This window comes from Spermophilus citellus (assembly GCF_964194105.1).
Source record: "Spermophilus citellus genome assembly, chromosome: 11".
Taxonomy (NCBI): domain Eukaryota; kingdom Metazoa; phylum Chordata; class Mammalia; order Rodentia; family Sciuridae; genus Spermophilus; species Spermophilus citellus.
The window spans coordinates 115,056,551-115,069,329 of record NC_138192.1 but is presented as its reverse complement, the minus strand read 5'-3'; the positions used below and the strand labels follow the sequence as shown (position 1 = coordinate 115,069,329).

Genomic DNA, 12,779 nt, shown 5'->3' with positions numbered 1-12,779 from the left:
AATAAACAATGATTTACTGTAAGAGACTCATTGAATTTCTCCCAAACATATGCTTATTTTCACAACAGAGGGGGCATTTTGCTTTATCATATGGTTTGAATGTTTTTGACAGTGATTTAATTACAGGGTATATGCTTGTTTGTGTGTCTGGAAACAAAACTGAAGCAAGAGTAAAGATGGAATTGTGTGTATGATTGTAATGACTAGTTTCTTACGACCAGAAATGAGACGATTTCTATTTACTTAGCTATTTACTAGATTCAGAACTTCTCTGCAGAACTTTCTGTCTGACCAATTATTAGTGTCTTTAAATATTTGATATTTGAAGGGTAACTGGTACTCAACTCTTGAGATGTTTCAAAAACCAATTATTCTCTCAATCGTGACACAGCTACTTTGTCTATGAAGCAAGGGAGATGAGGAGCTATACACAGGGTGCCTCACTTTATTATGAACCATTGTATGTCTTGTGAAATATTTTACTTCTACAACTCATTATTGTCTAGTTTGTTTCTTCTATGTCACTCACCTAAGTTCAAAGAGTACTATATATATAAATGTATACTGTTTATATATAATATATTAATATATGTAAACATACAAATACATACATATAGAATAAATATACATGAATATATAAATGTATTCATATTTATTATATATTTATAATATATAAAATACATATTTATATTTACTATATATACTTATTGTATATGTAAGTATATATATACATATCTTTTGGGGGAGGGAGGCTGGGGAGACTTTTTAAGTATTTTTTAGGGAGCGGGGTGAGGGTACTGCAGAGGAAATAGATCTGGGCAGGTGCTTGAAGAGGGAAGACTGAAAAGGGTTTCAAGCAGGTGAGACATCATCTGCTGCACATTTTTAAGATTCTCTGATGTGAAAACAAGAAGGCCAAGAGAGAAAGTAGAGATCAGTTAAGACAGTCATGTCTGTTATGGGGTGACTGGGGACAGGAGTATTGTTAGACACAAAATGTACCTGAGATAGAATAAAAACAGATAGTGAAAGAATGTGAAGGGTAAGGAAAAGAGCATTTTAAGTTATCCTGCTCCCCTCCACCTCTCCCCAAGCTGTTGAGACCAACAAAGAAAGCTGACAGGAAGGCCTGCTTCTTCCCACCAGCAAAGATGCCAGCCTGTGGGCTCTGGGCGTGCCCTTGTATTGTGAGCAAGGCTGCTCTTGCTCTGTCAGTGTTTGGTCTCCAAAGCTGCCACACCTATAATTCTCTCTGCCTGTTCTCCACTCTCCATAATCAAGGACTTGTTCCAACAGCCCACATCAGGAGCAAACACTGAAAATCCTCTTTTCACTCTAGAAACCAATGGAAATCCTAATTTGTTTGAAGAATTATGTATCATTATTTCCGAACCTCAAATTTGTGTTCTGGCCCACTTCATAAAACTATCATTCCAAGGAAACTGGTCCTTGAATCACTCCCCAAAAGTCCTTCCTCTATTCTAAAGCATTCCACCTCATCGAAATGTGTAGGTTTTCCTCCACTGGTCCCTCCACTGCTTTGCCACCAAGTGGAGAAGCACCCCAAGGCTTGGTCTTGATCCTCCCCTGTGAAACCCAGGCATCCCATCCTAACCGACATCTTTATAAATATCCATCCACATGGGAAGGACATTCTATTCTGCATCTCCAAATTGACCTCTTTGCCACCTAGATTTCTTCAACATTTCACAAGTCCAACTGGTATCCCAATTTTGGACAGTTGCAAGAGGTATTATGTAATTTATCTTATTTTCTAAATGTGACTCATATCAGGCACAATGCAGAGAAAGCCACACAAGTATCCAGACACAGCACAGTCACACAACACTAGGCTTTACCTGTGATGGGAAGCCGGGGCTTCAGTGTGTAGAGCTGGGCAGGAGTCTGATGAGGGTTCATTCCATACCTCAAGGGCATCTGAGACACTCCTTTACTATACTGCTTCCTGAAGTAATCTGAAATTGCTTCATCATATTGTGCTGTGTGAGTAAATGCCTACAAAAGGTGTAAGCTTTGTGAGACACTAGCAGCAGGGATAAGAGAGTTTTAGGCACACAGCAAACCGCATACCTGGTTCCTGTGCATGAGACAAACACGACACAAACAACGAATAACTCTACAAATGATCCCTTCCTGTTGTCTTTCATTCTTTTTGGTAGATTCTATTTTTAACAAAAGGATAGCAGTTCCAAACAAAGCCTTGTTAGGTGATATATCTAAGCAAGAACTGAATACATTTGGTTTGGCAAACACTGCACTCGATAAACATCACTTTTTGGGGGGGTATCAGAGATTGAATTACGGGGTCTTAACCACTGAGTCACATCCTTAGCCCTGTTTATTTTCCATTTTGAGACAGGGTCTCACTAAGTTGCTTAGGGCCTCATTAAATTATTGAGGCTACCCTGGAACTTGTGATCAATCCTCCTGATTTTAGCCTCCCAAGTCACTGGGATCACAGGATTGCAACACCATGCCTGGCTCAGATGTAACTTTAGTGCATCCCCCACCTTCAAGGCCAACTGGCGTCTCGTCTCCAAGGAGGTGTCCTTACTATCGGAGCTCTGCATCTCTGTGGATACTGCCACATAGTCCTCTGGTTCACACACAACTGTCACTCGGGCATGATTTTTGGCTGCGGCCCTCAGTAAGGTCACTCCACCTTTCAAGAACAACAAAAAAATATCTTTATAGTCACTGTACACAAAGTTCTCTTTAATTCTTGACTTAAAAAGGAAAACAAATAAGGAAAAAAATACCTAAATAAAACTCCATACCATAAATAGATAATAAAACAGATAAGTTATAATTATCCCAGAAGATAATCTTGGAGAAGTAACTATGTTTCATTAATAATGAAAAGAAAATCTCATTGGAATTCAAATAATCCCCTCCTCAGTCAGTCCTCAAAATGGTTTCTCTAACTTACCAATATCAATTTGCTCAACAGCCTCCTCAACAGTTACATCTGGAGAAGCCACTGTCTTCACAAAGGGATACAGATTACAGGCAACAACTCTAGAAAGGAGAGAAGCGAGCGTCATCGAAGACTCAGCTTATGTGGTTTACAGCTTATCTAGGAAGAAGTCAGTACTAGAAACATGATCAAAACCAAAAAAGATCCAAATTACAAACTGTGAGCCTGACATTCAGAGTTCTAAAAAGTTGTGCTAAAAGGTCTACTTGTCCTAGAACTTTGGAGTACAAATGGTGTAGTCAGCTGTAGCTCTGATCTGGTCACACACTGGTCCCTCCAAGGACCGGTATCCTGCTTGGGTAACCTCATCAGGCCATCAGAAACTTAAAACACTTCAACAGAAATGGAAAACACCAAATTACAAATAACATCCTCATTTTAGACTGTGATCACTTTTATCAGGATGTTCAAATTTAGATTCATTTACCAATGGACTATGCACGGTGATGAAAAACAATAGAACATTCTAAAGGTGAAATACTTGTTTTGCCTTCAGAGCAGCCACAAAAATGATGTTAACAGGAAGGCCAAAAGAATAACTTAAAATGCAGAAATAATTTTAAAATGACTAATGAAGTAGACTTCCACTCTCTGGACTTCAAATTCCTGTGGGCAGGCTCCTGAGCCAAACATGTTTAAGTAGTGAAAATGATCAAAAACTCTGGGAAAATAGGAGATTGAAACCCCCAGTTCATTCTATTAAGTCTATTCCCTGATACTAAACCAGATAAACATGTCCCAAGAAAACTACAGACCACTACCTCTTATGTATGTTGACACAAAAAAATCCTAACAAACTGAATCCACAAAAATAGAAAAAAAATTATACATCATGGCAAGTTGAGTCTAATAAAAAAAAAAAAGTTAAAGGCTGGCGCTGTAGCTCAGGGGTAGAGTGCTTGCCTTACACTGTGAGGTACTGGGTTTGATTTTCAGCATCACATAAAAATAAATAAAGATATTGTGTCCAGCTACAACTAAAAAATATTCTTAAAACAGAAAAAAACAGTTAATGTAATGCTAACAGAATAAAGAACAAAAAAATATCTGATCATCTCAATAGATGCACAAAAAAGCACCTGACAAGCCAGGAGCGGTGGCGCATACCTGTAATCCCAGCAGCTCAGGAGGCTGAGGCAGGAGAATTTAGAGTTCAAAGCCAATCTCAACAACTTAGCCAGAACTGTCTCAAAATAAAAAAATGACAAGAGGATGTGGCTCATTGGTTAAGTGCTCCTGAGCTTGAGCCCCAATACTTAAAAAGAAAAGCCTTTCTTATCACTAATATTCAACATTGTGCTAGAGGTTTCCGTCAGGAAAACACACCAAAAAATAAAAGGCATCCTCAGGATTAGAAAAAAAAAAAAAAGTGAAGTTATCTCCACACACAGATGCCATGATGTTTTATATATACAGAAAATCCCAAGGAACTCACAAGAAAACCTACTAGCACCAATAAAAGAAAAAAAAATGCATGGAGGTTGCAGGATATATGATTAATAGACAAAAAGCAACTGTATACATTAGCAAGGACCAATCAGAAACTGAAATTCAGAAAACAAACCTACTTACAATAGCATCAAAAAGAATAAAAATATTAAGAATAAATTTAACAAAAATATAAGACTTGCATACTGAAAAGTACAAAATAATGATGGAACAAAGTGAAGAAAAACTGAAATGGGTGAAAAGACATCCCATATTCATGGGTTGGAAGACTTAATACTGCTGAAAAGGCAACATTTCCCAAATCACCTATTGATTTAACACAATCCCATTACAACTACCTTTTTTTGTAGAAATGGACAAGTGTTCCTAAAAACTATGTGGAAATGCAAGTGTCCCTGAATGGGCAATCTTTTTTTTTCTTTCTAGAACTGGGGATTGAACCTGCAAGTGCTCTGAGCTGTATCTCTAGCCTGATTTTATTATTTATTTATTTTTTGAGACAGGAACTGGCTAAATTGCCCAAGCTGGAGTGGAACTTGCAATCCTCTTCCCTTAACATCTTGAGTCTCTGGGATTACAGGCGTGGGCCACTACACCGAGCCCAAAATAATCTTGAACAAGAAAAACAAAGTTGGAAGACTCAGCTGCTGATTTCAAAACACAAGACAGAGCTACAGTAGTGAAGTAGTGTTGGCATAATGGAACACAGAGACACAGCCGACCAAACCCACTCAATGACGATTTAAAAAATCTATTCAACAAATGATGCAGGACAACTCGACAGTCACATGCAAAAGAATAAAGCTGAACCCCTACCTCACACTTACTTATATATAAAAATTAATTTAAAATGAATCAAAGACCTAAGTTTATACCTAAACTAAAAACCATGTAAAGAAAATATACAGGGGCTGAAATGTGAAAAGTCAAAGGTTGAGTGAAGGGTTGTTTTCTCTCATGTGGAAGGTAAACAGGAAAAAGAAAAAGAAAGGTGAGGGGATCTCAGGAAAACTGAAGAGATATTAGTAGAGGAAAGGAACCAGGGGAAGAGAGGAGGGGAGAGAAAGATGGACTCTGCAAGGGCTTACAGTGAAGGGAAAAAAAAGTGGGTGAAGAACATCAGGTTGGGCATATTCTTTGTCTTTGTTCCTTGATGTGTTAAAAGTTCAACTTCGGATTTTTACCTTATAAGATTAAAATCAAGTCTGGCCATGTCAGCATTATCTTCTGGGATATTACGAGCCAGGATTCCTAATTTAACAAAGTTAAAGAAAGATTAAGTTCAGAAAACAAGAAGGTACTTATTTTAATGTAGTCCCATCAATTAAGTTAAATCCTTTAATGCTCTTAATTATATGAATACAAAATGCAGTTTAAGAGTTATTGAGCAAAAAATAATAGTGAGTATATTTAAAAATCTCTTGGATCAGTACCTAATATACTGTTCTTGAGTAACAAACTGTAAACACTGTAAAACAAATTTTTACACCAATTGTGTCAAATCCATCACAGTTCAGGTATTCCCTAAGTCAATGTCTTTTCTGATGATCATTAGCCTTCCAGGTTTTGTTTGCCCAATTTTACTGCAACTGACAAGGTAGCAATATACTATTTATTACCATTTTGGTTTATTTGCAATTAACTGTGTCAGGCAAATGAATAAAGCACTCCAAAAAATATCCTTTAAAAATCAGGTATCTTGGGGGCTGGAGTTGTAGCTCAGTGGTACAGCATTTGCCTAGCATGTGTGAAGCACTGGGTTCTATCCTCAATACCCCATAAGAATAAATAAAGATCCATCTACAACTAAAAAAATATTTTTTAAAAAAATCAGGTATCTTCTGATTTTAAAAGTCTATACTTTATACTATAAAAACTAAATATTTTCAGTAACTCCAATAGGAAATACAACACTCTAAAAATTAGTAGTTAAGAGCAAGCAAAAGTAAACAATCTGAATTAATCATGTAATAAGGTAAGGCAGACTTTAAACAGGTTCTAATGCAGTGTGAAATTTGACAGCTGATGTGACAAAACCAATATAACTTAACAAGCAGTAAATTTTTTTCAGCTTATGACTTGCTTTCTTTCTCCTTTGTTCTATAAAGTTTTAAAATATTCTTGTAAACCATTGATTGTTTTAAACTGAAAATATCACTTACCCGCATGGACTGCAGGATGCAAGGTTTTCACACGCCCCCCTAACATTTCAGGAAATCCAGTTATCTCAGAGACATCTCTGAAACAGATAAACAGAATATTAGGACTATTTCTGAACTGTCAATAATCCAAACAGCTCCCATCAAGACTATCGTTTTCATTTCAAGAGATTTTTTTTTCACAGCCTGAATTGAACAAAAAAAATTATCCAGTGTCCTAAGTTTCTCACAATATTCGACTTCTTATTTTTTGGTACCAAGGATTGATTCCAGAGGTGCTAAACTACTGAGCTATACTCTTAGTCCTCCCCGAACTTTTTAAAATTTTTAGACAGGGTCTCACTAATCTACTTAGGGTTTTGCTAAATTGCTGAGGCTGGCTTTGAACCTCTGATTCTCCTGCCTCAACCTCTGGAGTCACTGGGATTCCAGGAGTGCACCACCATGGCCAGGTACATTTCATTTCTTACATAAAATTCTATTAACTTTCCAAACAAATGTTATTCTATTTTCTAACTGAAGTATGTTTGGGGAAAACCAGTATTCTAAAGCACTAATTTTACATTTTTTTCAGGAATTCAGAAATTGAATCATAAACCATGCTAATTAAATATTAAGAAATAGATTCAACCTGAGAAGCAATTTGGCAGTACCTAATAAGAAGCATTAAAAATATTCTTATCTCAGAAATTAACCAAGTAGAAATAAGAATTGAGTTTTATGATTAAAAAAGCATAAAAATGGCATATCAAACAAGTGGAAAAAGAAGCCTGTTCTGCAAAGTGAGGTAAGCCTGACATGGCAAGACATGCCCCAAATCCCAGCTACTCTGGAAACTGACACAAGAGGATCGCAAAGTCAAGGCCAGCCTCAGCAACTTATAGAGGTTCTCAGCAACTTAGTGAGACCCTGTCTCAAAAAAAATTAAAATATAATAGGACTGGAGATGAAGCTCAGGAATAGTGTAACTCTGGGTTCAACTCCTCATACCATAAAAAAAGGGGGAAAAGAAGCAGTGTGGGTGTTATACACAACATCACTAAATACTATGTAAATGTTAAAACTACATAGAAAAACAATAACAGGGATCACAAAATATAAAGGGCAATTTTAAAATATTAACCCACATCAGTCAAGCTGACCTCCAGAAAGCTACACACATAAGCATTCTCTGGCAAAATTATAAATTGTAATGATGTGGGAAAATGCCCATAATATATATAAGCAAGGGGAAAAAAAGGAAGAAGCAAAATTGTATCTTCTGTGTAAGCTATGAAGTAAAGTAAAAGCTTATAAACACACTGGAAGAAAGACATTAACATGTTGAGAATTATAAGCCTTTTTACTATCTTCTTTATAGATTTCCACACTTTAAAAAATTTTCTGCAATCAACATATATGGCATTTATAGGAAGAAAATAATAAAATTTTAGAACAGCAAATTCTGAAAATAGGATACAGATTCCTGAGTACACTACACAGGAATAAATTTAGTAAATAAAATTCAGTTCTTCCAACTAAAGATTATCACTTAAAACAGAGATAGCAGATTTATTCCTAGAAATAAACATGTGGGGTTAAAAAGCTCGTTATTCCTTTGTACCCAAGAATTTGTCTGTAACACATGTAGTCTTCAGAAACAATTCTCTATTTACTATTATATACTCTGAAACCTCACCAGTTGACCACACAAGACAACAGTTACCTTTCCGGGAAAGATCTTGGCCTCTTTGCATGCTACATAAACACTCTACCACTGACTTACACACCCAACCCCCCTACAGATTTCTTTGTAACTCAGTTTTCTTACTTGCCTAATAGGGACAATATTACCCATACCAAAAATGTTACTGGGAGGACTATATGAGTTAATATACATAAAACAGCCCTCAGGTAGGGCATGGTGGCACATCCCTGTAATCCCAGTGGCTTGGAGGCAGAGGAAGGAGGACTACAAATTCAAAGCCAGCCTCAGCAATTTAGAGAGGTCCTAAGCAACTAAGTGAGACTCTAGAGCCCAAAATAAAAAATGAAAAGGGTTGGGGATGTGGCTGGGTAGTTAAGCACCCCTGGGTTCAATCCCTGGTACCAAAAAAACAAATAACAAAAAAACACCCCTCTCACTTGTCTTACTCCATTCAATGAAGTTTATTGTTCTGGGCTCTATGTAAACCATTCATGGAGAACATTCTCACCCTTTAATAGGATGGATACATATTTATCTTCTCAATAATGGGGTTATGTGAGGAGTAGGCAGAGACAGTAATAACAATAACACTGGAAAGTTGATAACTATTTAAACTCGATAGCACACACATAGAGGTTATTATTACTTTACACATTACACTCATTATTCCTGGAATATTTCCATAATATAAGATTTGAAGGAGAAAAAGGTGGGGGCAGATGAGAACTGACCCCAACTCAGCCCAATGGAAAGAAGACATATGGACTCCATAGTCTCATCCTGCTGCTCTTCAGAAGAATCGACCTGTCCACGACCTGTCCACTTTCTGTGATTCTCACAGACCTCACATAAGAGAGGAAATGCTTATAAAAACACTGGAAGGAATACATCAACATGTTGAGAATCAGAAGCCACTTTTACTACCTCAGTGATAAGATGTAAAAAGGATTTGAGAAACTCCGCGGTGCAGAGGTACACATCTGCAATTCCAGTTACTTGGGAAGCTGAGGCAGGATGATTCCAAGTTTGAGGCCAGCCTGGGAAACCTTAGTGAGACTCTGTCTCCAAATTTTTTTGTAGAAAGTGTGTGTGGTGGGGTAGGAGGCAGTAGGGAGGTGGGAAAGTAGCTCAGTGGTAGAACACTCTTGGTTCAATTCCCAGTACTGGAAAAGGACAAAATAATTTTGAGAGAAAGCATTTATTTAATAAAGCTTTCTCTTGGCATCTGAACTTGTACATCTAGGGAGGCTCTGCTCATGCACCACAGAATTACATGAAGAAAAAGGTGGATAACCGACATGACATGGTCTGGAGGGCCAGAAGTGAACTTTCCACACAGCAACAAAGGCAGTTTTCATCCCTTTTCTAAAATCTCTCTCAGAGGTTGATATGCCCTTCCTCTGAACTCTCACTACAGTTTATTATATCTGTCCTTTTCACTTTCTGCCTTTCAGTGGCCTTCCCTCCTCCCCAGCCATAATGCAAGCTCCTTGAGGTCTGGAATAGCCTCCTGCTTTATTTCCTTCCACTGCCTAGTAAGGTAATAAATGAGCCAATGAATGACTTGTTCTTTCTTTCATTCCATTAGGGGAGGTGCCAAGGAGAAGTAAATGTGATTCTTCAAAATGTAAACAGCTTTATTAAACAGTTAATCACGTGAACAGAGGGAATTATAACTTTTGAGTTCATCGTGCATAATGACCCACCTAAATTAATCTGGGGTTCTGAAATCAGGACTACCTGGGTTCCAATCATACACCTTACTTGACTCTAGATCTGTTAAGTTACTAAACTTCTGAGGCTCATTTTCCTCTTTCATGAAGTGGGTGAGGAGTGCACCAACCTTGCAGCGTTACTCAGTATAAGGAGTTTTATTCATGGTTCCTGGATCACATTCATTTCTGGATGGATCACGTTCTGCCTGGATTTACCTTAAAAACTAAATTGTGCCTTACCTGACTGCCAGGCCAGCATCTCTGAGAGCTTTTGCAGTTCCTCCGGAAGCGACCAGATTCAAACCAAGAGACGTTAGGTTTCTGGCAAATTCCACAAGGCCAGTTTTGTCAGAGACACTGAACAAGGCTGAAAGAGAAGCCATTTTTTGCTCACTACTTGCAGTACGTTACACTGCTTCTCCAAGGCCTGGGGGAGGAAACTCACGCGTGACAAGACCAGCGTCTGGGCCTACGACAGGCAGGCCCTGCCCCGAAGCCACCCGGGTCGCAAGCTGGCGAGCCCGGGGAAGGAGACGCTGCGCGGGGTCAGGCGGGCTCTGGGCACCGATCGCAGCCCACAGAGGGGTCCGCAGCCCAGCCCAGCCCGGCCCGCGGTGGCCGCCCGGCCACAGCCAAGGAGGGACCCCGAGCTGCGAAGCAAGCTCGCAGATGGCGCGGCTCCGCGAGGGCCTCACCGAGGTGGCCAGGAGCCATGGCTGCAGCGCCTAGTCCGGGAGAGCGCGGCGGCTGCGGGGACACCACGTGCGAAGGGGGAGGCGCGGCCGGGACGGTCCCGTGCAGGAAGCGGGAGGGCGGGACGGACAGGGTCCTGTCACATGACATAAGCCCCGCCCGGGTCCCGCCCAACCTCGGAAGTGCAATTGGAGCCTCGGGCTGAGACCCGAGCAGGGTGGGGCTCCGGGTGGCGCCTCAAGACCCGGAATTTGAACGGGAAGGGTTCCCGCCTCGGATCCCAAAATACCGGCCAGCGACACGATCTGCCGGTGTCCCTGAGAGTGCGGCCACTCCACTGCCTCTGGAGCAAACTCCTGGTGCCCACGGTAGCCTGTCTCCGGAGGCTGGAACGTAGATCAAAGTGACAACGCACGATGCTGTACACAAGTAAAGGAACCTCAAGGGACAGTTCTTAAGCGGGGAAAGGTTCGAAAGGATTTTGGCAATCATCTAACAACGCTCCTGTTTCAATAGGTTTGAAAAATGAAATCGAGGTCTACTTATTAAGTGACTGACTGGCGAGTGCCCAGATCAGAGCCCAAAAGAAGTGAAACTGACATCCATTTGAGTTGGCTTATTTCACTTATAAAATGGCCCGAAATCTGCATAAATAAAGATGCTGTGTTTCTTGCAAATCTGTAAATGTTGTTTTGCCCCAAGCCTAGAAGACAGGAATGATAATGGCTAAACGGGGAGGGAAAAGACCTTAATTCATTTAAAACAGGAAAAGCAAAATTGAACACATTTCGGTTTTTGGTTTTTGTTTTTGTTTTTGTTTTTGAAATAACACATTTGCTTAAAATAAATACACAAGATAGGCTGTCCACACAAGCCTATTTTAGTATTCTTCATTAGAATTGTATTAAAAATAGTAGCATGCCCTTTTGGGGGATTGGGGGGAAGTGTACTGGCGATTGAATCCAGGGAGATTTACCTCTGAGCAACATACCCAGACCCCACTCTTTTTTTTTTTTTTTTTTTAATTTGAGGCAGATGCTCGCTAAATTGTCCAGGTTAGCCTGGAATTTGCCATCCTGATCCTCCTACCTCCACCTCCCCAATCACTGGGCTTACAAGTGCATGACACTTCACCTGGAGCCTTTTATTCTTAGACCAGAGGCTCACATTAGGTGGAAAGGAGTCTATTTCTTTCTGTTTTTTCTCTTCCTCTAATGCTTCTGGCTGCTGCTTTTAATTCCCAAAATAATTAATTATTGGCTAGCATAAAGGTTTATTTATTTATTTAGCACTGGGGATTGAACTCAGGGACTTTTTACCACTGACCTACATCCCCATCTCCAGTCCTTTATTTCATTTTTTAAATTTCTGAGGCTGGCCATGAATTTGTGATCCTCTTGCCTGAGCTTCCTAAAATCCTGGGATTACATGCCTGCCTCACCATACCTAGCAAGAATTCTATTTTCAACCTCTAAATTTGTTTGACTCCTTATTCTGAATATTCCAAACATTTCAAAGAGAAATGTATTAAGATTACTGCAGTACCTTCAGAGTGTGGTATTTTTCCCCCTTTCTTTTTGGTTTTTGTGTGCCAACTTTGAAATTTAAAAGACAAGATTTGTCACCAAGGAATAGAACTATAGACCAATATTCCTGATGAACTGAGATGCAAAAATACTTAATAAAATATTAGCAGATCGTGTTTGGCAAGATATTAAGAAGATTATACACCATGACCAACTTGGTTTATTCCAGAGATGCAAGGATTGTTTAATATATGCAAATCAATAAATATAATCCATTAAATAAATAAAATTAAGAACAAAAATCACTTAGTCATCTAAATAGATCAGAGAAGGTCTTTGACAAAATACAGTACCCATTTATTATAAATAACACTGAAAAAACTAGGAATAGAAGGAACCTATCTCAACATTTGTATAAATTCAAATCCAAAACCAAACTCAGGGTAAATGAGGAAAAACTGAAAACATTTTCTTTAAAATCTGGGACAAAAAATGGACAGCCACTCTCACCACTCCTATTTAATAATATAGTGCTAGAAATACTAGCCAGAG

The 12,779-nt window shown here is 39.1% G+C and overlaps 1 protein-coding gene across 1 annotated transcript in view; it reads right to left on the bottom strand.

Annotated features, from left to right (window-relative positions):
* ATIC (5-aminoimidazole-4-carboxamide ribonucleotide formyltransferase/IMP cyclohydrolase) overlaps positions 1–10,855 on the bottom strand; it is a 33,846-nt gene extending 22,991 nt beyond the window's left edge. Inside the window, exons 1-7 of the mRNA XM_081260635.1 lie at positions 10,704–10,855; positions 10,249–10,375; positions 6,610–6,686; positions 5,632–5,698; positions 2,951–3,039; positions 2,532–2,683; positions 1,860–2,016 (exon numbers count right to left, since the gene is read on the bottom strand). Coding sequence (XP_081116761.1) covers positions 1,860–2,016; positions 2,532–2,683; positions 2,951–3,039; positions 5,632–5,698; positions 6,610–6,686; positions 10,249–10,375; positions 10,704–10,851 — 817 coding nt within the window. The 5' untranslated portion in view covers positions 10,852–10,855. The remainder of the gene's footprint in view (positions 1–1,859; positions 2,017–2,531; positions 2,684–2,950; positions 3,040–5,631; positions 5,699–6,609; positions 6,687–10,248; positions 10,376–10,703) is intronic.
* Between the last annotated feature and the right edge of the window lie 1,924 nt (positions 10,856–12,779).